The sequence below is a fragment of the Rhinoraja longicauda genome, chromosome 2 (genome assembly GCF_053455715.1).
Source record: "Rhinoraja longicauda isolate Sanriku21f chromosome 2, sRhiLon1.1, whole genome shotgun sequence".
NCBI classification, from domain to species: Eukaryota; Metazoa; Chordata; class Chondrichthyes; order Rajiformes; family Arhynchobatidae; genus Rhinoraja; species Rhinoraja longicauda.
Genome location: NC_135954.1, coordinates 105,904,143 through 105,931,555, shown reverse-complemented (window position 1 = coordinate 105,931,555; position 27,413 = coordinate 105,904,143). Strand labels below are relative to the sequence as shown.

General features: G+C 44.6%; 1 protein-coding gene across 7 annotated transcripts in view; it reads right to left on the bottom strand.

Annotated features, from left to right (window-relative positions):
- The window catches only part of pard3aa (par-3 family cell polarity regulator alpha, a), a 946,605-nt gene that overhangs the window by 523,642 nt on the left and 395,550 nt on the right, over positions 1–27,413 (bottom strand). For all 7 annotated transcript variants that reach the window (XM_078425377.1, XM_078425422.1, XM_078425385.1 and 4 more), the window contains one exon: positions 2,057–2,232. In XM_078425377.1, coding sequence (XP_078281503.1) covers positions 2,057–2,232 — 176 coding nt within the window. The remainder of the gene's footprint in view (positions 1–2,056; positions 2,233–27,413) is intronic.

The following is a 27,413-nucleotide window of genomic DNA, read 5'->3' as shown; positions in this document are numbered from 1 at the left end:
CGCGGACCCGGTGGGCCGAAGGGCCTGTTTCTGCGCTGTATCTCTAAATCTAAATCTAAAAATCTAAATCTTTCACTTTTCACCTTAAATTAATGCCCTCTTGTTTTAGAGTCCGCTACCCTGGGAAAAAAAGCCAGAGGTCATGGGGAGAAGGCAGGAGAATGGGATTAGGAGGGAGGGAGAGATCAGCCACGATTGAATTCCTTATGACCAGCTCTCCCACACAGGATCCCCTCTAATGTTGCCCCCTCTCCCTTGACTGTTCATCCCCCTCTATTGTTCCCACCTACCTCCATCCATCATCCAGTTCGGTTCATCACCTTCCTTTCCGATTGAATTCCAGTCTCTGCACCCTTCTCTTCTCCATTTACCGCTTCCCAGCCACTAGTGCTATCTCCACTCTTCCCCCCTCCTCCACCTGACTTTTATCTCTCAATCATCTTCCCCTCACCTGCGCCCACCACCTATCGCTTAAGATAGACACAAAATGCTGGAGTAACTCGGCGGGACAGGCAGCATCTCTGGAGAGAAGGAATGGGTGACGTTTCAAGTCGAGACCCTTCTTCAGTCTCCACTTATCAATTGCTAGCTCTTGCCCACCCGTCCTCCCACTCTTTATACTGGATATTTCCCCTCTATCGGTCCAGATTAAGGGTCTTGACTCAAAAACTGCCTATTTTCTACACATCATTGGATCAAATATTGCTCATTTTCAGAATAGGTCATCTATGACTAAACAGAAATTAACAATTGAATATAAAGCACATTCACAAAAAAGGCTGGTCATCTGCCCCATGCCTACAGCACTTGACTTTTGTGCAGTCCTTCTGAATATGCCCAAACCTATTGAGTTTCTCCCTTTTTTGCTACAGATTCCAGTATCTGAAGTCTTTTGGAACACAAGAATATCTCATTTCTGCTTTTTCCCTCCTGATTTCCATCTTAAGTGTAGTTTGACATCCCTTTCGCTCCTTAAATGACCAGCTTGAATCCCTGGTGCCTATACCTGATACACGCTTCCTCCTTTTTCATGACCAGAGCCTCAATATTCCTCGTCAACCATGGTTCCCTAATCCTGCCAACCTTGCCTTTCACTCCACCAGGAACATGTTAGAAGTAGTCACAAAAAGCTGGAGTAACTCAGCGGGACAGGCAGCATCTCTGGAGAGAAGGAATAGGTGAAGTTTCGAGTCGAGATCCTTCTTCAGTACTTAAGTAAAGCATTTTTATGATTAGATTTTTACTTAAGTTATCCGCCTGAAGAAGGGTCTCGACCCGAAACCGTCACCCGTTCCTTCTCTCCAGAGATGCTGCCTGTCCCGCTGAGTTACTCCAGCTTTCTGTGTCTATCCGGTTGAAACCAGCATCTGCAGTTCCTTCTTACACATGTTAGACAATAGACAATAGACAACAGACAATAGGTGCAGGGGGAGGCCATTCAGCCCTTCGAACCAGCACCGCCATTCAATGTGATCATGGCTGATCATTCTCAATCAGTACCCCGTCCCTGCCTTCTCCCCATACCCCCTGACTCCGCTATCCTTAAGAGCTCTATCTAGCTCCCTCTTGAATGCATTCAGAGAATTGGCCTCCACTGTCTTCTGAGGCAGAGAATTCCACAGATTCACAACCCTCTGACTGAAAACTTTTTTCCTCATCTCCGTTCTAAATGGCCTACCCCTTATTCTTAAACTGTGGCCCCTTGTTCTGGACTCCCCCAACATTGGGAACATGTTTCCTGCCTCTAGCGTGTCCAACCCCTTAATAATCTTATATGTTTCGATAAGATCCCCTCTCATCCGTCTAAATTCCAGTGTATACAAGCCTAGTCGCTCCAGTCTTTCAACATATGACAGTCCCGCCATTCCGGGAATTAACCTAGTGAACCTACGCTGCATGCCATCAATAGACATTTAGTTAGAAGTAGTGAAAGGTCAACAACGGTACTCCACTGGGTCTGAGGAGTACTTTGACACATAATCAGGTTGTGATAGATCTTGAGCAACGTAAAAAAAAGTTCCAAACTCAGAATAACGAGAAGGTCGTGGGCACTCACCTTTTTTCTGTCAAGGCTACTCGATGTCTGGCTTGGCTTTGGAAAGCCTGGCATTGTTGACCAGCGAGCGGGATTTTTGCGGGACGGTTCGGCTGAGTTGAGGTTCGGTCCCGTTACTGAGGATAGAGGACCAGCCAGTGCTGGGTCACTGCTCCGCCGTACGTGAAGCGGCATATCTAACGGGGGGAAAAGCAAGAGACCAATATTACCGCGAAAGAGAAAGACTGTCATTTTACCAATTTTTTTAAAATTCGATAAACAGGTCACAATTGCTAAACTTCAGAAGTAAGACACTGGCAGCTGCTACTTCGTGATCCTGAGATATCAAGCAGCTGTGTACAAGTGCAACTTTTTTAGTAGGAGGTCGGCTTGTACACACTGGAATTTAGAAGGATGAGAGCAGATCTTGTTGGAACATATAAGATTATTAAGGGATTGGACACGCGAGAGGCGGGAAACATGTTCCCGATGTTGGGGGAGTCTCGAACCAGGGGCCACAGTTTAAGAATAAGGGGTAGACCATTTAGAACGGAGATGATAAAAACGTTTTCAGTCAGAGAGTTGTGAATCTGTGGAATTCTCTGCCTCAGAAGGCAGTGGAGGCCAATTCTCTGAATGCTTTCAAGAGAGAGCTAGATAGAGCTCTTAAGGATAGTGGAGTCAAGGGATATGGGGAGAAGGCGGGAACGGGGTACTGATTGTGGATGATCAGCCATGATCACATTGAATGGTGGTGCTGGCACGACACTGACTACGCAATTGGACTCTCACAGGAGTATGACAGATTGGTCGGAACACAGCCAGTTTCAGTAACTCAGTCATCCACGAATGGAGGCAGCAACAAAGTGGTTGATGCCACCCGGTCCAAGACAGGTTCTGACCTCCCCACCATCAGTCCTGAACTGCTATCAACCTTATTGGTGACTCTGAGACTATCTATGATCTGGCTTCACCTTACACAAAACGTTATTCCCCTATCATGTCGAATAGGGGGATCGGGGACCTGAGGACATACGTTCAAGGTGAAGGGGAAAAGATTTAATAGGAATCTGAGGGGTAATTTTTTCACACAAAAGGTGGTGGGTGTATGGAACGAGCTGCCAGAGGAGGAAGTTGAGGCTGGGACTATCCCAACGTTTAAGAAACAGTTAGACAGGCACATGGATAGGACAGGTTTGGAGGGATGTGGACCAAGCGCAGACAGTTGGGACTAGTGTAGCTGGGACATGTTGGCCGGTGTGGGGAAGGTGGGCCGAAGGGCCCGTTTCCACACAGTATCACTCTATGCCTCTATGTATCTATATACTGTAAATGGCTTGATTGTAATCATGTTTTGTCTTTCCACTGACTGGTTAGCACGCAACAAAAAAGCTTTTCACTGTACTTCGGTACACGTGACAATCAACTAAACTGAAACAAGGGCAACTGCTTCAAGAGCTAGCTAATATCGTCAAACATACTCTACCCGTGTTCTCATCCCACTACTACCATCGGCAGCAGGCACAGAAGCATGAGAACCATGACCCGTAGGTTCAAGAGTTTCTTCTAGCAACCATCAGGATCTTGAAACACAATGCACCCTAACCACAACCTAACTCAGCAACAATCTACGGTGGACTTCATTTTAGTTGCATGACGTACTTCGATTTGCACGATTATGGCCTGGTTAGCTAGTATTACTGATAATTCATTGTATTTGTGGTTATTGTGCATTTGTTTGTTAGGTTATTGTTTTAATGGGTCTGTTAACCCGCAGCAAGCCAGAATTTCATTGTTCTGTTCTTGTTGCTTATGACAATTAAACACTCTTGACTCTCTCGTAGTGATTAATCTATTCATCAATGCATATTTAATGCAATCAAAGCTCCCTCATCGACTCATCAAGCTAATATAATTCAGCACTAACCCAACCCATACACAGAATAACAATACAATGCCACACATGCACTGGCTGGTTAGAATGCCACATTGGCATAGTAGAGATAGTGTAAGAAAATAACTGCAGATGCTGGTACAAATCGAAGGTATTTATTCACAAAATGCTGGAGTAACTCAGCAGGTCAGGCAGCATCTCAGGAGAGAAGGAATGGGTGACGTTTCGGGTCGAGACCCTTCTTCAGTCACCCATTCCTTCTCTCCTTGGGCATAGTAGAGATAGTCATAGAGCGATACAATGTGGAAACAGGCCCTTCGGCCCAACTTGCCAACACCGGCCGACATGTCCCAGCTACACTAGTCCTACTTGCCTTTGCTTGGTCCATATCCCTCCAAACCTGTCCTATCCATGTACCTGTCTAACTGTTTCTTAAACGATGGGATAGTCCCAGCCTCAACTATGTCCTCTGGCAGCTTGTTCCATACACCCACCACCCTTTTGTGAAAAAGTTATCCCTCGGATTCCTATTAAATCTTTTCCCCTTCACCTTGAACCTATGTCCTCTGGTCCTCGATTCCCCTACTCTGGGCAAGAGACTCTGTGCATCTACCCAATCTATTCCTCTCATGATTTTGTACACCTCCATAAGATCACCCCTCATCCTCCTGCGCTCCATGGAATAGAGACCCAGCCTACACGACCTCTCCCTATAGCTCACACCCTCCAATCCTGGCAACACAGACGATGAGGTAATAATATGCAAAGGTTTTAAACAGTTTGTAGAAATAGTCCCAAGATAATTAATGTCAGGGACAAAGCTACTGGAAGTGATTGTGGGTTGAGCGGGATGGCCAAGAGGGAATGTGATAACAGAAGTTCGTCAAAAGTTTCAAAAGACGAAAAGTAATCTGTTCGAAATTCTAAACACCATGTATACTTCAAAGAATGTCCAGTGAACTGGTGGTTCTACCACTGACGTCCCAGAAGAATTCCAGAAAGTGCCCTAATTGCAGAAAAACTCCAATAATATGGCACACTTCAACAGTGTATCATATCATATCATATCATATCATATATATGCAGCCGGAAACAGGCCTTTTCGGCCCACCAAGTCCGTGCCGCCCAGCGATCCCCGTACATTAACACTATCCTACACCCACTAGGGACAATTTTTTAATTTTTTTTTTACATTTACCCAGCCAATTAACCTACATACCTGTACGTCTTTGGAGTGTGGGAGAAAACCGAAGATCTCGGAGAAAACCCACGCAGGTCACGGGGAGAACGTACAAACTCCTTACAGTGCAGCACCCGTAGTCAGGATCGAACCTGAGTCTCCGGCGCTGCATTCGCTGTAAAGCAGCAACTCTACTGCTGCGCTACCGTGTAACAGTGCCACATGTGCAACTGCAGTGAAATTTCTTTTGCATGGAGTACACGTGTGTGCGCCGCCATTTTGGCCGCCATTATTTAAAGTCCAAAGTCCGGTCTGTCCATCTTTGTGTCCCAGGGGCTCCTCCTGCAGCCGACCTTGAAGGCATGAAGGGCATCACCCCCGTCCACCTTCTTCCCGGCCCACACGCTTCGCAACCGACATCTTCCGGTTGCACCGTCCGACGAGCCTACGGGCGGGTTCCCAGTCTTGCCGCTAGACGAGCTTTCCGGCTGGGTCCCACCTCGGGACTTTGGTAGCCCCGGACTAGCAGATTTTCCGAACCATCGAATGAAAACTTTTATTGATACTCCAACACACATTCTACTTTTAGTTTTAGCTTTTAGAGATACAGGTTCGACCCACCGAGTCCGCACCGACCAGCGACCCCCGCACATTAACACTACCCTGCACGCACCGGGGACAATTTTACCTTTATAACCAAGCCGATTAACCTACAAACCAGTACGTCTTTGGAGTGTGGGAGGAAACCGAAGATGTCGGAGAAAACCCACGCAGGTCACGGGGAGAACGTATAAACTCCGTACAGACAGGCACCTGTAGTCAGGATCAAACCCGGGTCTCCGGAGCTGTAAGGCAGCAGCTCTACCGCTGCGCCTTTGTTGTGCCCACCGTTGCAAATGCTAACGTAATAATCCGTGCAGACAGCACCCGTAGTCAGGATCGAACCCGGTGCTGTCAGGCAGTAGCTCCACTGCTCTTTAAAAAATGTTACGCAGGAAAATAATATAATTTCCAGTGAACCTGTCGGGTCTGTAGAAACCAGGTGTCGGCAGGTTTCATGGAGCTTGGGGACTGGGGGGGGGGGGGCAGTGAGCAGAAAGGGATCCCCTAAACCAGGAGGTGGGGGATGCCCGATGAGTGAAAGGGTAGCGTGGGAATCGTGGAAGAGGCGTGGAGAGGGTACGGGTGGTGAGTGAAAGGGAGCGTGGGAATCGTGGGACTCCAGTGAGCGTGCAAATTACACACCAGTGAGCCAGATGCCGGACTATCAATATCGCTGAATAGTCCAATAACAGATGATCAGAATCGCACAATATCGCTGCGGAGGGAACTTCGTTTATACTACCTGCTGCTATCGGGCATCAGTTCATCACGGTCCCTGGTGGCTAATAACTGCAATTTAATTAACTTTTTAATTAAGTGGTTTTAATTAACTTTTTTTAAAACGTTATATATTGCTTACAAACGATTGGATTATGCATATGATTTGTGGAGAAGCCGAAAAACGAACACGGTTTTACAAAAATAAGCCTTTATGTTAAATCCTTAATACTTTGTGAAACATTCACACAAAGTAATGAGACCGGTGGCACATAATGTTTATTTTAGAGCCAGATAGTTTGCTGAGCAGTAATTATGGCTTAGTATGTCATTCAATAATCAAATTGGTCCTCAAGTAGCTCAGTGTAAGAATTTCTGGACACATTTTTTTCACGGGATTAGTTTACAATTACCTTAAATTGACAATGGCTCTGATCAAGTCCCACTAGGTTCAGGAGAAAGGTTCCAACCACAGTAGGCCACAGGGTTCCACCAGATCTTTGGCAGCAACCTTGGGATTGCCATATTAAACTCTGAACAACCCAAGGATGAAAATACTGAAGATAGACACAAAAAAAGCTGGAGTAACTCAGCGGGACAGGCAGCATGTTTGGAGAGAAGGAATGAATGGGTGACGTTTCGGGTCGAGACCCTTCTTCAGACTGGTTAGGGATAAGGGAAACGAGAGATATAGACGATGATGTAGAGGGATAAAGAACAATGAATAAAAGATATGCAAAAAAGTCACGATGATAAAGGAAACAGGCCATTGTTAGCTGTTTGATGAGTGAAAACGAGAAGCTGGTACGACTTGGGTGGGGGACTGTTAGAGAGAGAGGGGATGCCGGGGCAACCTGAAGTTAGAGAAATCAATATTCATACCACAAGGATGAAAATACTGAAGATAGACACAAAAAAGCTGGAGTAACGCAGCGGGACAGGCAGCATGTCTGGAGAGAAGGAATGAGAGGTGATCTTATCGAAACGTATAAGATTATTAAGGGGTTGGACACGTTAGAGGCAGGAAACATGTTCCCAATGTTGGGGGAGTCCAGAACAAGGGGCCACAGTTTAAGAATAAGGGGTAGGCCATTTAGAACGGAGATGAGGAAAAACTTTTTCAGTCAGAGAGTTGTGAATCTGTGGAATTCTCTGCCTCAGAAGGCAGTGGAGGCCAATTTTCTGAATGCATTCAAGAGAGAGCTAGATAGAGCACTTAAGGATAGCGGAGTCAGGGGGTTTGGGGAGAAGGCAGGAACGGGGTACTGATTGAGAATGATCAGCCCTGATCAAATTGAATGGCGGTGCTGGCTCGAAGGGCCGAATGGCCTCTTCCTGCACCTATTGTCTATTGTCTATTGAATGGGTGACGTTCCAGGTTGAGACCCTTCTTGAGACTCTGAAAGACTAGTGTCTCTCTCATTTTCAACAGACAATATTTTGCTAAAGAAGTCCTTCTAGACCTAACGTAAGCACTTTCTCAACAATGAAGATTTCAGCCTGGGTCTAGTGAAAATGAATTACACAACAGTGAGCCTTCTTCATCTATCCCGATACCACCTGACAACTCAAAGGTATTACAAAAAGCTGGAGTAACTCAGCGGGTCAGGCAGCATCTCTGGAGAGAAGGACTGGGTGACGTTTCGGGTCGAGACCCTTTTTCACTCTGTTACCTTCTCCCAGCTAACAATGATCTATTCTATATTTTCCTTGATCTCGATTCCCTTTGCCCTGTTTTCACATCTTTATCTATGTATCTTCCTCACCCCTGAAATCAGTCTGAAGAAGGGTGTCGACCCGAAACGTCACCCATTCCTTCTCTCCAGAGATGCTGCCTGACCCGTTGAGTTACTCCAGCATTTTGTGATACCTTCGATTTGTACCAGCATCTGCAGTTATTTTCCTACACCATCTGATAACTCAGTCAGACAGTGCCAGGAAGCTTCGGCTTTCTAGATGAGAAAACGATAAAAATTAATGAGCCAGGCTAATGGCTTTGAAAGCCAAATTTTACAACTAACTTAATATTTTTGTAAAACGGAGACCTTTTTAGAAAGGCTATGATAATGATTTGATCACTAATGCAATCTAGTCATGCTAGTGCTGGATTCCCAACCAGCAGGATCCCCTTCGCTGATGCCTTCATTATTTCAGCCGCCGGCCTTTCTCCCGAAATGTTTCATGTATGAACATGTAATAAAATATTCATTCCTCGAATGATTAGCTGTGCATAAACAACCTCAGAAGTATTTACTGCATGAAAATTTAAACGCCCGATGGAGTCCCAGGCAGTTTGCATTCGGACTTTTCAAAGCTCGATTTTCACGAGGCGCTGAAAGGTGGGGAGTGGAGAATTGTACGAAATGGTGCATCTTCAAAAGAAGCAACACAACATCCTTCCACTTTGCGTTACACATAGTCCAGGGACACAAAGGCCATTTCAGTACTGGATCCATCAAAACTTTACTATCATCACAATGTCACCTGCAAGTTCTCAAATTAGAGGATTATCTTTTTGTCAGGAATGCTTTCGATGACAAATGGGATCTTTTACAGAAGTTATCAATCTGGGAATTGATCTCAGACGCATCATCTGACCCAGATATACTCCACTTTGTTACTTCAATTCATTCTGGGGGGAAATTTCATTGACGTTTGTTTTCCTTTGTTTATTTCCCATTCAAGGATCTTATTGCATTTTTTCAAGTGCCCAATTGATACTCTTTTCCCACTTTTCTGCTTGGTGGATGACAACAGCGGCATGGTGGCGCAGCGGTAGAGTTGCTGCCTTGCAGCGAATGCAGCGCCGGAGACTCAGGTTCAATCCCGACTACGGGCGCCGTCTGTACGGAGTTTGTACGTTCTCCCCGTGACCGCGTGGGTTTTCTCCGAGATCTTTGGTTTCCTCCCACACTCCAAAGACGTACAGGTATGTAGGTTAATTGGCTGGGCAAATGTAAAAATTGTCCCTAGTGTGTGTAGGATAGTGTTAATGTGCGGGGATCGCTGGGCGGCGCGGACTCGGTGGGCCGAAGAGCCTGTTTCCGCGCGGTATCTCTAAATCTAAATCTAAATCTAAAAACAGATTTCTTTCAAAAAGAATTCCTGTCGAGTTTGTATCAGCTTGGCATCTGTGCTCACCCATGTTAAGTAAGAGTGCAAACATGAACTCCATTACATCAACTGACACTGTGTTATCTGGAAATTACTCAATAACGGACACATTTAAACACGGCTGATTGACATTCTTTCAGTGTAGTTTCTCCAGCATTTAGTATGTATCTTCGATGGGTCGGAAGAAGGGTCTCGACCCGCAACATCACCCATTCCTTCTATACAGAGATGCTGCCTGTCCTGATGAGTTTCTCCAGCATTTTGTGTACGTCTTAAGTGCAGTTAGGTTGGGCAGCAGATGAGACACATCACAGTCTGAGAGGAACACGCAGCAAGAGTTAGAAAGGACATGGCATCAGTAATCTTACAAAGACAAGGGGGGTGGGCGGCCAAAAGTGGGTGTGCACAGTAATTCTCCTCCAAATATTACAGGTTAACATAGAAACATAAAAACATAGAAAATAGGGTGCAGGAGGAGGCCATTTGGCCCTTCGAGCCAGCACCGCCATTCATTGTGATCATGGCTGATCATCCACAATCAGTAACCCGTGCCTGCCTTCTCCCCATACCCCCTTGATTCCGCTAGCCCCTAGAGCTCTATCCAACTCTCTTTTAAACTCATCCTCCACTGCCTTCTGTGAAGGCACATAAATATCCATAAAATGAGCATTTAGGTAACGTCAGCAACCTCATGCCAGACCAAGACTCGTGGAGCAATCTCCATTAACTGGGTGGATTTTTGTGCAGGTTAAAAATTCAAGGCCAATACACACTTGAAATTTGTAAACTGAAGTCCATATTTCTGCAATCAAACAATTGAGTTAATTGCAGAGCAACGATATAATTTCTTTAATTAAACAAGATTTTGCTTTTAACAAAAATAACAGTGTGGGTAACCTTTTCAATAACCTAGAGGTTCAATATGAATTAGTTTAATAAATCGGCTAGCCTATTAAATACAAAATCATTGTTTTACTTCGGTATCTTTTACTCCTCATCAAATTGATTTTATATCATCAATCCAGCGAGTTGTAAAGGTCAGGGGACTACAAGGATATTCGACAATTTGTTTCTTCAACATACAATGCATGAATACCAGGACATTTTGATGGTGTGCCCAAAATGTCAGGAAAGGGAAGATAGACACAAAAAGCTGGAGTAACACAACGGGACAGGCAGCATCTCTGGAGAGAAGTAATGGGTGAAGTTTCGGGTCGAGACCCTTCTTCAGACTCGAACCGACCCGAAACGTCACCCATTCCTTCCCTCCAGAGATGCTGACTGCCCCGCTGAGTTACTGCAACTTTTTGTGTCTATCTTCGGTTTAAACCAGCATCCACAGCTCCTTCTTACACATGTCAGGAAAGGGAATGACCAATACTTGTTTCACTCCTTGACTAAACTGGAACCTGAACATTAATGCTGGAGTAACTCAGCGGGTCAGGCAGCATCCCTGGTGAGAAGGAATAGGGGACGTTTCGGGTCGAAACCCTTTTTCAGACTGAGAGTCAGGGGAATGGGAACGGAGAGATGTGGACGGTGATATATAGAGATATAGAGCAAAATATACGCAAAAAAGTAACGATGATAAAGGAAACAGGCCATTGTTAGCCGTAGGCTAGGTGAAAACGGGTTACAAACGATGAGACTCAAGAAGACAACTTTGAACCTAGTGCAATGACTTAGGATGAGGAGGAATGGAGAGAGAGGGGATGCCAGGATTACTTGAAGTTAGAGAAATCAATAATCATACCACTGGGTTGTAAGCTGCCCAAGTGAAATATGAGATGCTGTTCCCCCAATTTATGTTTGGCCTCAGGTGGACTGAGCGAAGTTATTCAGCGAAATGAATGCCCAGTCTATGTTTGGTGTCGTCGATGTATAAGAGTCCACACTTTGAACAACGGATATAGTAGATGAGGTTGGAGGAGGTGCAAGTGAACCTCTGCCTACCCTGAAAGGACTGTTGGGGAGTTGCATTGCCTGAATGGATAAAGACCAGGAGCCAACAATATGCATGATTAGGAGGGAAGTTTTTTTTTAAAATTGTCTCCAATGAGGAGATCAAGCATCAGGCACAGAGGAAGAGTAGGCATGAGTAGATCATGAACATTAACAAGGGATTATCCATTGGGCCACATGGCAATTCCAAGAGAACAAACAAGCTTGAGATTACAGGACAAAGTATAATGTATCAATTTAACGGGCGGCACGGTGGCGCAGCAGTAGAGTTGCTGCCTTACAGCGTCGGAGACCCGGGTTCGATCCCGGGTGCTGTCTGTATGGAGTTTGTACGTTCTCCCCGTAGGTGACCGCGTGCGTTTTCTCCGAGATCTTCGGTTACCTCCCACACACCAAAGACGTACAGGTTTATAGGTTAATTAGCTTGGTGTATGTGTAAATTGTCCCTCGTGAGTGTAGGATAGTGTTAATGTGCGGGACTCGCTGGTCGTTGGGGACTAGGTGGGCTGAAGGGCCTGTTTCCGCGCTGTACCTCTAAATTAAAAGTAAACTATGGAAGATGAACGAGTGTTTTCTTTCATGAGGACCAAACAAACTAACAAAGCTCAGAGAATGTAACCGTGTGAATGAAGAAAAAGCAGCAAATCTTGGAATACATGGAGTACTTTTGATAAATAGGTGAGGCACTTAAAGGGATGGCTGTTGAGCAAGATTGCTTGCCATTCACGAGAGAAAGTAGAGTGAACTGTAAGTAGGAAGGTAGTGGATAATAGGGTCCCATAGGGATCAATGCTGGAATCACCGTTCATGATTTACATTATCAATTTAGAAATTCGAATCAAAAATTTTGAAATTTTGATAAAATACCAACACTGAGGAAAACCGCAGGAAACTACGGAAGGATATTAAACATTAAGAAGGGGCCAAACATTTGGCAAGTGAGGTAAATGCAGGGTCGCACATTGAGAGAGGAAGGATTCTTAAGCAATAACAGACCCGAATGATTGCTGTTGTTGTCATTCAAACTCTTTCTCGAATATGACCGTGACATCTACTAGTGTGTGGTGTGCCGATGTACGTGAACATGACTGAGTGCACTACTGCTTATCAGTGGGACAACAGAACAAAAAAGCCGAGAGAATAAGACTTTCAGTGGGAAAGGATTAGTGCAGTTATTGGCCGGGACATTTCAGAGATAGGGAATGACAATGCATGAATATGTTTAAATCGGCACAGAGATTGAGGTTTTTATATTTTTTGGCACATTTTTGTTTACTTCTTTTCTCAGTTTCACAGGAAAGGTTCAAGGTTCCAGTTTCTGCTCCGACCTACTCTGTAATCAACCAGTTTGAGGCATATGCTCAGGGTACAGACTTGACAGAGGTTTTACACATTCCTTTTTCAAGGAAACATTTTAGTGTTGCTCTGCAAACTGACAGCTGAGCTCACAAACAGAGCAAGAGGAAGAAAAATGCAAGCAACCATTTGCAACAGTGTCATTTGGCTTCCTCTGAGACTTCTGATCTGGGAAATCTTCACCGGCTATCATGAATGTGATTGAGAACAAAATACATTAGCAGTTTATCAGTTTATATTTTGCAGAAGTAACAAATATTTGGACATTGTCAACTTAACATCATATTTAGCACATTTAACTAACTAAAGTGATGGAATACTTTTTTTTACATGTGTGAATAGGCTCTTATTTAGTTTAGAGATACAGCGCGGAAACAGGCCTTTCAGCCCACCGAGTCCACGCCAAACAGCGATCCTCGCATATTAACACTATCCTACACACACTGAGGACATTTTTTTGCATTTACCAAGCCAATTTACCTACATACTTGTACGTCTTTGGAGTGTGGGAGGAAACCGAAGATCGGAGAAAGCTCATGATGGCACGGGGAGAATGTAAAACTCCTTACAGACAGCACCCGTAGTCGGGATCGAACCCAGGTCTCCGGCGCTGCAAGCGTTGAGAGGCAGCAACTCTGCTCGAAACTCTAGAAAAACTGATTGATGACAGGATAGATCATGCAACGAGCCATTAAAATGTTGTGAAGCATTTTGCTATCTCCTTTACAATTGACCGTCTCCGGTACGCGGTTGGCATTGATGGCACTGCCCTGAGCCCTACCTCAAAGATAGGAGTTTCGCCATCAACATAGGCAGTTATTCCTCTGCTCCAGCTAGCCTCTCCTGCGGAGTTCCACAAGGCTCCATCCTAGGCCCCATTCTCTTCTCTCTATACATGCTCCCCCTTGGCCAAATCATTCAAAGGCACGGCATTTCTTTCCACTGCTATGCCGATGACACTCAGCTTTACCTCCCCCTGAAACGCAACAACCAGTCAAATTTAAACAGCCTCTCACACTGCCTTGAGGACATAAAATGTTGGATGGCACAGAACTTCCTCCAATTAAATGAGAGCAAGTCCTATTCGGCCCCCCCGACTTCATCAAATTGATAACAGGCAGTCTTGGAAGCCTATCCTGCCTAGTCAAACCGCATGTCAAAAACCTCGGCATGATATTTGACTCTGCATTAAAATTTGATAAGCAAGTCAACGCTGTGGTAAAAGCCAGCTTCTTCCAACTTCGAACCATAGCTAAAATCAAACCTTTCCTCCAATTCGACGACACAGAAAAAATCATTCACGTTTTCATTTCCTCCCGCCTAGACTACTGCAACTCCCTATACACTGGGATCAGCCAATCTTCCCTGTCCTGCCTGCAACTGATCCAAAACGCCGCAGCGAGACTCCTGACGGGTACCCGTAAAAGGGACCACATCACCCCGATTCTGGCCTCTCTCCACTGGCTCCCTGTACGGTACAGAATCAACTTCAAGCTCCTCCTATTCACGTATAAAGCCCTAAATGGACACTCCCCCCCCTACATCAAAAATCTTCTAACCCCCCTCTCCAACTCCAGGTCCCTCAGATCGGCCGACTTGGGGCTATTCACTATCCCGCGGTCTAGGCTTAAACTCAGGGGTGACCGCGCTTTTGCGGTTGCAGCTCCTAGACTGTGGAACAGCATCCCTCTCCCCATCAGAACTGCCCCCTCCATCGACTCCTTTAAGTCCAGGCTCAAAACATATTTCTACTCCCTAGCGTTTGAGGCTCATTGAGGAGGCGCTGTGAACTGTTTGCGTGCTACTGTATGTTTTCATTTTTTTTTCTATTGGAACCTAATCAGATGTACAGCACTTTGGTCAACGTGGGTTGTTTTTAAATGTGCTATACAAATAAAATTGACTTGACTTGACTTGACTTAAGGTTCCCAATGAACTGATTTCAATATGGCCATCCTGACTGTACTCACACATGGATCTCAACAGGACATTTCTTTTGGCAATACGGGGGTGATCATTGTCTATTTGGAGGCAATTATGCTATGTTATTTCTATCAATGCCAAGGCAAATAGAGCATACAACAGGATGGAAGTGTCCTGTTGAGATCACCCATATTAATGCAATGATTTCCAAGGTTGATTGACCACTCCAGTATCCATGGTTCCAGCCGCTTGATGCTCTGGTCAGGTGAAAGGAGGAGGCATGGTCAGCAGCTGGGATCAAATGAGTCCCGAGGACTATGGGTGATGCAAGAGTACAGTTATGAAGAAAATTAGAAAGGCAACAAGGGGGCATGAGTTAGCGTTGGCAGATATGGAGAATCCAAAGGAGTTTTTTAAAAGTATGAGTATATTTGTGTCCTTGTTCAACAGTCACTTACAATCAGCATGCAGGTACAGCAGGCAGTGAAGAAAGCTAATGGCATGTTGGCCTTTATGACAAGAGGAGTTGAGTATAGGAGCAAAGAGGTCCTTCTGCAGTTGTACAGGGCCCTAGTGAGACCGCACCTGGAGTATTGTGTGCAGTTTTGGTCTCCAAATTTGAGGAAGGATATTCTTGCTATTGAGGGCGTGCAGCATAGGTTCACTAGGTTAATTCCCGGAATGGCGGGACTGTCGTATGTTGAACGACTGGAGAGACTAGGCTCGTATGCACTGGAATTTAGAAGGATGAGAGGAGATCTTATCGAAACATATAAGATTATTAAGGGGTTGGACACGTTAGAGGCAGGAAACATGTTCCTAATGTTGGGGGAGTCCAGAACAAGGGGCCACAGTTTAAGAATAAGGGGTAAGCCATTTAGAATGGAGATGAGGAAAAACTTTTTCAGTCAGAGAGTTGTAAATCTGTGGAATTCTCCGCCTCAGAAGGCAGTGGAGGCCAATGCTCTGGATGCTTTCAAGAGAGAGCTAGATAGAGCTCTTAAAGATAGCGGAGTATGGGGAGAAGGCAGGAACGGGCTACCGAGTGTGAATGATCAGCCATGATCACATTGAATGGCGGTGCTGGCCCGAAGGGCCGAATGGCCTACTCCTGCACCTATTGTCTATTTTCTATTGTCTATATATTAAGGGAAAAAGAATAACTAGGGAGAGAATAGGGTCCATCAGAAACCAAAGTGGTCATCTGTGTGTGGATCCACAGGAGATGGATGATTCTTCAATGAATATTTTGCCTCTGTTTTTGCCATGGAGCAGGACACAAGGACTATGTAACTTATTAATGGAAAAATTAATGGGAATGTCTTGGGGTTAGTCCACATCCAAGTGGAGGAGATGCTGGATGTCTTAAAACATATGAAGATAGATAAATCTGAGGAGCATGTGTAGGAAAATAACTGCAGATGCTGGTTCAAATCGAAGGTAGACACAAAATGCTGGAGGAACTCAGCGGGTCAGGCAGCATCTCAGGGGAGAAGGAATGGGTGACGTTTTGGGTCGAGACCCTTCTTCAGACCATTTCTCTGTTTTTATCTCCAACTGATCTCTATGCTTCTGCATGCTCTGACAAGATTCTTCACTCTCCTCAACACCACCGATTTTTGTAGCATCTGCAAACTCACTAATCAGCCCATCATTTTAGTTTAGTTCAGTTCCCATTCCTTCTCTCCTGAGATGCTGCCTGACCCGTTGAGTTACTCCAGCATTTTGTGTCTACCTTCAATCTGAGGAGCATGACCAGTTAGGGTTGGAACACTGCGGAAAACTTGAGAAGAATTTCTGGCCGTGACATATGCATCATTGAAAGTTGAAGGTGAGGCTCCAGAATACTAGGGGGTGGCTAACATTGTGCCCTTACTAATGAAAGCCTGCAATGAAAAACCTGAGAACACTACAGGAGTACATTTAATATCTGTGGTAGGTGAGTTGTTGGAGGAGATTTAGGGATTCTGTAAAGATTCTTCACAGAATCTTTTTTATATAAACAGCAGAGATTTTTACTGTCTGTTTTGTCTTCTGTTATATATATTCCCATATCCATTTGTTTTATTTTTGGCTCATATTTGAAATTTAAAAGCCTTCAATCGTCAACATTGTACCTTTATGGCAATGTTATCAGCATCTTCATTTAACCGAATATCTTTAACTTGACTTAACCAAGATTGGATTACTTTCCCCTGAGGTATTTTCCAAGGGAGAATTGTCAATTTGATTTCATTGCACAAGTACATAATTGTATTTGCTGCAGGTTTTGCATTATTTTAAAATGTTTCACATTGCATATCTGTCACCACATCTTTTAAATCCAGTGGTTCGAACACTTTACCTGGAGGATTCATAATCCCTGAAGGAGTAAAACCCTTCTTCAGTCTTATTTTAATTTCTTCTCATAGCCTTTGGTCACATTCCTTAAAATGTCTATGGTGACAGCCATTCAAAGTTAATCAGTGTCTTTTATTCACAAATTACGAGCTCGTTAGTGGGGAGATTAACTCTGGTGTAGGTGGGTGGCAGGAGAACCAGGGGAATATGAATGGGCATGCTTGAGAGGACAGGATTCAGCAAAGTAAGTGGGCAAATGGGTTGCACTGGGATTGCTTTGGGAACTGACATGGACTCTGTGAGCCAAATGGCTGCTCCATACATTGTGAGCAAAAAATGGGGGAAAATCCAGAACCTGGGAAGCATTGGCAGTATTGATAGCAAAGCGAACTTTACCCACTTCACACAGAAGTGTGGAGCTTTGAGTTTTGAGACAAGTGAAAAGCTTAATACTCTGATGATTATTTTGAAGGATGTGAATCTGAAAATAATTGAAGTGTGTATTATAAATCTCTTGATATAATGAGTTTCTTGTGCAACTTCTCATGAAAGAAAAATAATTGTGCAGTTCTAAATAAATTCAAATGGAGTGAACAGCCCTTTTGATTGAAAACACAAGATTATACATATTTGAGGGTCCATAAACAACTCGGTGAGAATATATGCTGTTTATTTACACTGATTGTCAGCAAAGTGATTTCTTCTCAAAATGCTTAAATGCATTATTTTTACATTTGTACTCAAGTATGAGTCATTGAGTTATACCTCACAAATATGGGCCCTTCGGCCTACCGTGGCCAGGCCAGCCTTTTTGCCCGGTAAGGAACTGCAGATGCTAGTTTAAACACCGAAGATAGACACAAAATGCTGGAGTAACTCAGCGGGACAGGCAGCATCTCTGGATAGAAGGAATAGGAATAGGAATGGGTGGCGTTTTGAATCTGAAGAGGGGTCTCGACCCGAAACATCACCCATTCCTTCTATCCAGGGATGCTGCCTGTCCCGCTGAGTTACACCAGCACTTTGTGTCAACGTTTTTGCCCATCTACACAAATCTCATTTGCCTGCATTACGACCATATCCATCATGCCTGTCTCAAATGTTCCAGTTGTATTGGATTCCACCACCTCCTCCAGCCGTGCATTCCAGATATCAACCACCCTCAATGTAAAACAAAAATCCCTCCGAGTTTCCCTTGAAAACTTATTCCTCTCACATTAAAACTACATCCATTTTTTGATACCCCTATCATGGGAAAAAAAAAGATTTTGACTATTTAATCTCTCTATACCTCACATACTTGAAGTCGTAGCTGTTATCAGGCAACTGAACCATCCTATCAACAACTAAAAAGCAGACCTGAGGTACTATCTATCTCATTGGAGACAATAGACAATAGGTGCAGGAGGACGCCATTCGGTCCTTCGAGCCAGCACCACCATTCAATGTGATCATGGCTGATCATTCTCAATCAGTACCCCGTTCCTGCCTTCTCCCCATACCCCCTGACTCCGCTATCCTTAAGAGCTCTATCTAGCTCTCTCTTGGAAGCATTCAGAGAATTGGCCTCCACAACTCTCTGACTGAAAAAGTTTTTCCTCATCTCCGTTCTAAATGGCCTACCCCTTATTCTTAAACCGTGGGCCCTGGTTCTGGACTCCCCCAACATTGGGAACATGTTTCCTGCCTCTAACATGTCCAACCTCTTAATAATCTTATATGTTTCAATAAGATCCCCTCTCATCCTTCTAAATTGTATACAAGCCTAGCCGCTCCAGTCTTTCAACATATGACAGTCCCGCCATTCCGGGAATTAACCTAGAGACCCTCGGACTATCCTTGAGTGGACTTTACTGACTTTATCTTGCACTAAACTTTATTCCCTTGTTATGTATCTGTACACTGTGAATGGCTTGATTGTAATCGTGTATTATCTTTCCGCTCACTGGTCAGCACGCAGCAAAAGCTTTTCACTGTACGTCGGTACACATGACAATAAACTAAACAAAATAAACTAGACTAAAATAAAGCATAGAAGACATAGAGGGGGGGGGGAGTCTGCCACATATGTTCCACAGTTCAATAAAAGTCGTCTGATCTTTTATTTTGATGCCACTTTGCTGCAGACGCCTCATATTCCTTTTCTAATAAACCCAATGATCGAGTGTTAACTTGAATGTCATTGTGTCTTATTCCCAATGTAAAATCTAATGACATTTTAAGCCTTGCTCCCCCGAGTTTATCCATTGAGATAGTGCGGAACAAAACTCGTGCTGAGAAACTAATTTTACAAGTGATGAATGCTATTCCCTCAATATAACACCTAAAAACAAAATCAGTGGTTTTCAAAATTAGAAAAACCTGCATGTTCAAGATGACTCCGAATCCTCTTTTAGTGCAGACAGACAGCAGCAACAGCAGCTAGGCTTATCATCTGGTGTTAGATGAAGCAGGAGAGAGCCTGCTGCAATATATTTTTACTCCCCTCATCAAGGCAGTTATTTACATTAGCCCAAGATTCTGCAAATTATTTGCACAAACATAAGGAAGTGGAATTGACGGGACAAACGTGAAGTGATTTTGGGTAGGAGTATAATGGATACAGTGTGGATCGCACGAGAAAATCTACATAAACACTACAGTGGAAATTTGGAGCAAGTTAATGGCCCTTCATTTCATGTCTCTGCCACAGAAGGCAGTGGAGGCAAATTCACTGGATGAATTTAAAAGAGAGTTGGATAGAGCTAGTGGAATAGGATAGGGGCTAACATAGAAAACATAGAAACATAGAAAATAGGTGCAGGAGTAGGCCATTCGGCCCTTCGAGCCTGCACCGCCATTCAATATGATCATGGCTGATCATCCAGCTCAGTAACCTGTACCTGCCTTCTCTCCATACCCCCTGATCCCTCTAGCCATATGGGCCACATCTAACTCCCTCTTAAATATAGCCAATGAACTGGCCTCAACTACCTTCTGTGGCAGAGAATTCCACAGACTCACCACTCTCTGTGTAAAGAAATGTTTTCTCATCTCGGTCCTAAAAGACTTCCCCCTTATCCTTAAGCTGTGACCCCTGGTTCTGGACTTCCCCAACATCGGGAACAATCTTCTCGCATCTAGTCTCTCCAACCCCTTAAGAATTTTATATGTTTCAATAAGATCCCCCCTCAGTCTTCTAAATTCCAGCGAGTACAAGCCGAGTCTATCCAGTCTTTCTTCATATGAAAGTCCTGCCATCCCAGGGATCAATCTGGTGAACCTTCTCTGTACTCCCTCTAAGGCTAGAATGTCTTTCCTCAGATTAGGAGACCAAAACTGTACACAATACTCCAGGTGCGGTCTCACCAAGGCCCTGTACAACTACAGCAGAACCTCCCTGCTCCTATACTCAAATCCTCTAGATCAAGGCTAGTGGAATCAAAGGCTATGGGGAGAAGGCAGGCACAGGTTACTGATCATAGATGATCAGCCATGATCACAATGAATGGTGGTGCTGGCTCGAAGGGCCAAATGGCCTCCTCCAGCACCTATTTTCTATGTTTCTCTGTTTCTCGCATGCGGAAATACCAGCAAACAAGGTTGCGCTGTGGGAACCCCCCCATGGAAGACATAACCCGGGACGACCAAAGAAGACCATGCTGAAGACGTTGATGGAAGATGCATATGTGGAGACAAAAGAGGAGCTTGCCAGCTGTACAGAGAACAGAGATGTGTGGGACGTCCGTCACCAGCACCACTGCGTCGCTAATGTTTTCAACGATTTTAAATTAAATTAAATTAATGCTTCTTGCATCTCCACCAAGATACAGCACGGAACGCCACAAGAGATCCTTCCTCCCCATGGCTATCAAACTATACAACTCCTCCCCTTTCTGTCATGGGATAGACTGACTCCCCCCCCCTCCAATCTTTGCACATCCTCAATCCTTTCCACTCGACACTTTAATTTCATGTTTCATGTATCTTGTGTTTTATATGACCGTTGGCAAATCAATTTCCCTCCTGGGATAAATAAAGTTCTATCGTATCATATCGTATCGTATCGTTGATGGTCTCTTATGTATGCATCGTTTGCCTGTTTAATACAAATGACATTTAGTACGTGCTAATGGCTGTGAGGTGTTTTCTAAGTCTTCGTGAAGATTTGAACACTCTGATAAACTGTTCTACTACACTTGAGGGAAACTGCAATTTGATTAAAACAATCAACATGAAGCGATTTGAATAATTGGTAAAACACTCAAGAAACGAAGAGAAGCAGGAGAGAAAAGCAAGCTAAATTCCCAAGCTGAAAGCAATCCTAGAGGGTCGCTCAAACGTTTGCATTACATTCATTTTCAAGGGAGATAAGGTTGTCTTATTTGGTTGTGTAAAATGACAATAACTTTCACAACAGCCTGTCTCACAGGCTTTCAAATTATCTTGAGATGAGAGGTGGATAATGAAAAAAAGAATAACATGGAAGATTAGTTTCAATCATAAATCATAAATATATTCAAATTAATGTGAAAATGAACGAATTTGCACTTTCACAGAAGCTATCTAACATGACATCTGACAACTGTCCCCGACTGTCTGAAGAAGGGTCTTGACCAGAAACATCACCCGTTCTGTCTCCCCAGAGATGCTGCCAGTCCCGCTGAGTTACTCCAGGTTTTTCAGTCTTTCCAACGTAATACAAGTGTATTACCAGCTAATAGTACGACAGATGGAACACCGATTGCTCGGCACCCTCGGTTCCAGAGCCTTTCTGGATTATCTGCTTTTTCGGGCCAACAAGGGTCATGTGATAATGAAATGGCAACCACCCCTGGTCCACTAATGTCACCTCTCCTGTGTCTATAAAGCATCATGCAGTGCCAGAAACTTTAAAAAAAAAGAAAACAATGTAAACTGAATGTGAATGGAATGACCTGCCGACCCATCCCCAGCTTTCACCATCTCCAGCGAGGCCTTCTTCAGGGTCCCAATATCACCCATCCATGTTCTCCAGGGATCCTAACACACTGAATTACTCCAGCACTTTGTGTCCTTTCGGTGGGTGAAGGAGGGCTCGCTGGGGCATCTCGCGAGTCGGGAGTAGCGTCGGAAACCAGTGCTGTAAATGGCCGGGGAGTCGGCAGGTCTGTCCGAGAAGGGTCTCGACCCGAAACGTCACCCATCCCTTCTCTCCAGAGATGCTGCCTGTCCCGCTGAGATATTCCAGCATTTTGTGTCTATCTTAGTTGTATCCGACATCTGTTACTTATAAGCATCTGCGGTTCCTTCCTACACATTGTTGTTGTCTATCATCTGTTACAAGGGGGTGGTTAAAACAAGCGTTTACTGTATTATCTTTGCGAAATAGTTAGGTGGGAAGATTGAGAGCACAGCTGATTCTTTCACGACGGGGGGGACGCGATTGGAAAGAGCGCTCGCCACTAGCAACGCCATCTGTGGCCGCTCCGGCAATTTCAATTGAGCTCTCGTAATCTTGTCCAGATAATAAGGGAAGATGGCTGGAAATTCGATGTTCAGCCTGTATTTAACAATGCAGGTTAAATATATTGACCCAAATTTGTAATGTAATAACAAGGAACTGTACCAAAGAAAGACACAAAATGCTAGAGTAACTCAGCAGGTCAGGCAGCATCTCTGGAGAACATGGATACCTGATGTTTCGGGTCAGGTCCCTTCTTTGTAAACCTGGAACAAATGCACTAAATATATCCTATCCAAATATATTCTCTCAAAGGTACAAAAGAGATGATTTTTAGTTTAGTTTAGAGATGCAGCGGAGAAAAAGGCCCTTCAGCACACCGAGTCCGCACCGACCAGCGATCCCCGCACATAGACACAACCCGACACACGCTGGGGACAATTTTACATTTGTACATTTTTTTTATACCAAGCCAATTAATCTACAAACCTGTATGTCTTTGGAGCGTGGGAGGAAACCGAAGATCTCGGAGAAAACCCACGCGGGTCACGGGGAGAACGTACAAACTCTGTACAGACGGCACCCGTAGTCGGGATCGAGCGCCTTAAGGCAGCAACTCTACCGCTGCGCCACCGGGAATTATTGGAAAGATTTCCCAGTACATGGCAAAGCACAGAGGAGACATACAAATATTGACCAAAAACTACGACTTTGATCCCAGGAATGATGGGTTAACATATGATGAGCGTTTGACGGCACTGGGCCTGCACTCGCTGGAGTTTAGAAGTATGAGGGGGGACCTCATCAAAACGCACCAAATAGTGCAAGGCTTGGATATAGTAGGGATGTGGAGAGGATGTTTCCACAACTGGGAGGGTCTAGGACTGGGAGGGTCTAGGACTAGCCTCAAAATTAAAGGATTCTCCTTTTGGAAGGGGAAGAGGAGGAATTTATTTCGTTAAAGGGTGGTGAATCTGTGGAACACTTTGCCACAGAAGGCTGTGGAGGCCAAGTCAGTGGATATTTCTAAGGCAGAGATAGAACGATTCTTGATTAGTACGGGTGTCAGAGGTTATGGGGAGATGGCCAGAGAATGGAGTTAGGAGGGAGGGAGAGATAGATCAGCAATGATTGAAGGGCGGAGTAGACTTGATGGGCCAAAAGGCCGAATTCTGCTCCGATCACTTATAACCTTATGACTCTGCAGCCTGCACACACGAGGAATTATTGTTCCAGTGGTGTTGTGGGGCAATGAAAGGGAGGGAACCCCAGCTATATGATCAGTTGGTGCCAAGGTCTGGCAGAGAAACAGCTCGCAGCGACAGTGCGGATGACGGAACAGGTCAATGGGACAGCGAGTGTGGCGGCCACACAAGATCACCAGCGGCATGACGGCTTTTGGAAACAATTCAGACTCATTCAGCCAAGTGGGTGCACGGTGAATTCTGAGCTGTGGATAAAATCCAGCAGCCACAGGAAAAAAAGTGGAAAGCAACAGAATGGCCAAACAGAGGAGACGACTAAACAGAATGAGAACCAGCAGGAACTGATCGATGCCAACTCACTGTTGAGTTAAAATTCCCTGGCAATAGTACAGAAAACTGACAACACAGGAGCACACCAATTACTAGAATAGTGGCAGTCCGCGGAGATGATCGTCACTGTGGTAAATCTGTAGTTCATTGAAGCCTTAGGGTTTTTCTTGTTGTTTTTTAAAACTTTCACGTGCATTATAGAAAGTTTGCTAAAATGTCTCACCTTGGTCAAAATATTTTAGAATGGTATTAGAGCAGAGTTGGAATTTTCTGATTGTTCGCCTTTGTAAATTTCTACATTTTTTCTGCCTGCTTTATATCAGGAAGAATTTCTTCACAACTATAATTGGCACTCCATGCCTATGTGAGGGTCTGGTATAGACAGCACCGCCATTCAATGTGATCATGGCTGATCATTCTCAATCAGTACCCCGTTCCTGCCTTCTCCCCATACCCCCTGACTACGCTATCCTTAAGAGCTCTATCCAGCTCTCTTTTGAATGCATTCAGAGAATTGGCCTCCACTGCCAGGCAGAGAATTCCACAGATTCACAACCCTCTGACTGAAAAGTTTTTTCTCATCTCCGTTCTAAATGGCCTACCCCTTATTCTTAAACTGTGGCCCCTTGTTCTGGACTCCCCCAACATTGGGAACATGTTTCCTGCCTCTAACGTGTCCAACCCCTTAATAATCTTATACATTTCGATAAGATCTCCTCTCATCCTTCTAAATTCCAGTGTATACAAACCTAGTCGCTCCAGTCTTTCAACATATGACAGTCCCACCATTCCGGGAATTAACCTAGTAAACCTACGCTGCACGCCCTCAATAGCAAGGTATCACTGCACAGTCAGTATAGTGAAGCAGTTCCAACAGCATCTCAACACAAACTAGACCAAGTGGATCTGTTGGGCCCAAACCTCTCCTGCATTGGTGCAGCACCCTCTCCTCCCCCCCTCCCCTCCCCCCCACTCCATCCCCCTCAACCCCCCTTATCCTCCCTCCTTCCCCCCTTCCCTAGGAGATAGATTTAAACTTTAAAATGTGAATAACTTAAAAAATATAACACCGATTTCAATGAAACTTCTTCCATTAGCACCAAAGGGACGATGGTGAGTAAAGGGCTTGTCCCACTTTGACGATTTTTTAGGCGACTGTCATAGTTGTAGCAGGTCACCGAAAAACCGGCAACTGGACCCACTCTACGACAAAGTCTGCGACAAGCTGCAACAACCTACCACCTAGTCGACGTCAAGCTACGGCAAGCTACCGACAACCGGCGACCCAATCGTCGCGACTTAGGACGTCCACCTACGACCGCACCTACGACAACCTACGACAACCGAAGTCAACCTACGTCCACCCGCGACAAGCTACGACCGTGTCGGCGACAACTGAAGACAATTCATGTCATTTTCGCCTCCGGTTTTGACGCCGCTACCTGTCGCCGGTTGACGTAGGGAGTCGCCAATGGAATTCACCGGAGTCAGCCCCGGCGACAACCTACGTCACCTGCCGACAATCTGGCAAAAACCAACGACAGCACCTAAGTCAGGATACGTCAAGCTACGCTCATTGGCATTAAACCCACTGTCGGCGAAAAGTTTTCAACATTCTGAAAATCCAGCGGCAACCAGAAAGATGCCACAACTCTTTGGAGACGATTCACGAGCATACAGCCTAGTCACCTAAAAAAATCACTTAAGTGGAACAGGCCCTTAAGGTGGGCCGAAAATTGTTGAGCTATTGTGTACCATTTTGGCTGTAGTTCAGGAACAAACAAACAAACAAACGAGAGTTTTAGTCGATAGATGGTGTACATGTAGTATTGGGATGATCAACATGAAAAGGCTGCGTTCTGTTCTTTTTTTTCCCCCCCTTCAAGTACCTGTGGTGATTTTTAAAGAAAGAAATCTCCATTCATAACAAGAGAAGTTGAGTATAGGAGCAAAGAGGTCCTTCTGCAGTTGTACAGGGCCCTAGTGAGACCGCACCTGGAGTACTGTGTGCAGTTTTGGTCTCCAAATTTGAGGAAGGATATTCTTGCTATTGAGGGCGTGCAGCGTAGGTTTACTAGGTTAATTCCCGGAATGGCGGGACTGTCATATGTTGAAAGACTGGAGCGACTAGGCTTGTATACACTGGAATTTAGAAGGATGAGAGGGGATCTTATCGAAACGTATAAAATTATTAAGGGATTGGACATGATAGAGGCAGGAAACATGTTCCCAATGTTGGGGGAGTCCAGAACAAGGGGCCACAGTTTAAGAATAAGGGGTAGGCCATTTAGAACTGAGATGAGGAAAAAGTTTTTTAGTCAGAGAGTTGTGAATCTGTGGAATTCTCTGCCTCAGAGGGCAGTGGAGGCCAATTCTCTGAATACTTTCAAGAGAGAGTTAGATAGAGCTCTTAAGGTTACGGAGTCAGGGGGTACGGGGAGAAGGCAGGAACGGGGTACTGATTGAGAATGATCAGCCATGATCACATTGAATGGCGGTGCTGGCTCGAAGGGCCGAATGGCCTTCTCCTGCACCTATTTTCTATTGTCTATTGTCTATTCACCGAGGGAATAGCTGAGTCAAACAGTTTGGTTAATTTTCGGAAAGATGCCACATCCAATACAAAACCCAAGATCCTGTTTTTAATTCTCCATCAGCAGGTATTGGAGTGTACTTGTCAGGGAAGGTTCGAGAGATGTGAGTTGAAGTGATTCCAGTGTTGTGGTCTGTCTTTAGAAATTAGCAGACTTTTCAGCGATGGATGGTCCCTTTGTGAAATTGGTTTGTCAGTTTGCACCGCGCCCATCAGGTCTGGAATATTTTCATCTTGGAGACTGACAGTTCTGAGCTTTCTAGTGTAAGAAAGCAACTGCAGATGTTGGTACAAATCGAAGGTATTTAACTTCACAAAATGCTGGAGTAACTCAGCAGGTCAGGCAGCATCTCAGGAGAGAAGGAATGGGTGACGTTTCGGGTCGAGACCCTTCTCCAGTCTGAAGAAGGGTCTCGACCCGAAACGTCACCCATTCCTTCTCTCCTGAGATGCGACCTGACCTGCTGAGTTACTCCAGCATTTTGTGAAATAAATACCTTTATTCTGAGCTTTCTGCTCATCAGAGTGCCGAGCTTTGAGAACGCTAACAATTGGAACAATGTACTTCAGTTAAATAAATAAAACAAAGCTTATCTTATCACCTATGTAAAGGGTAAAATATTAATATTCTAAATGTACACATGGGAATGTACGCCATTTTTTTTTTTTAAACGTAAACCATTGCGGCTGCAATTCATTTCAGTTACACAGTCTCCTTTGATATGAAATGTCTGGTGAT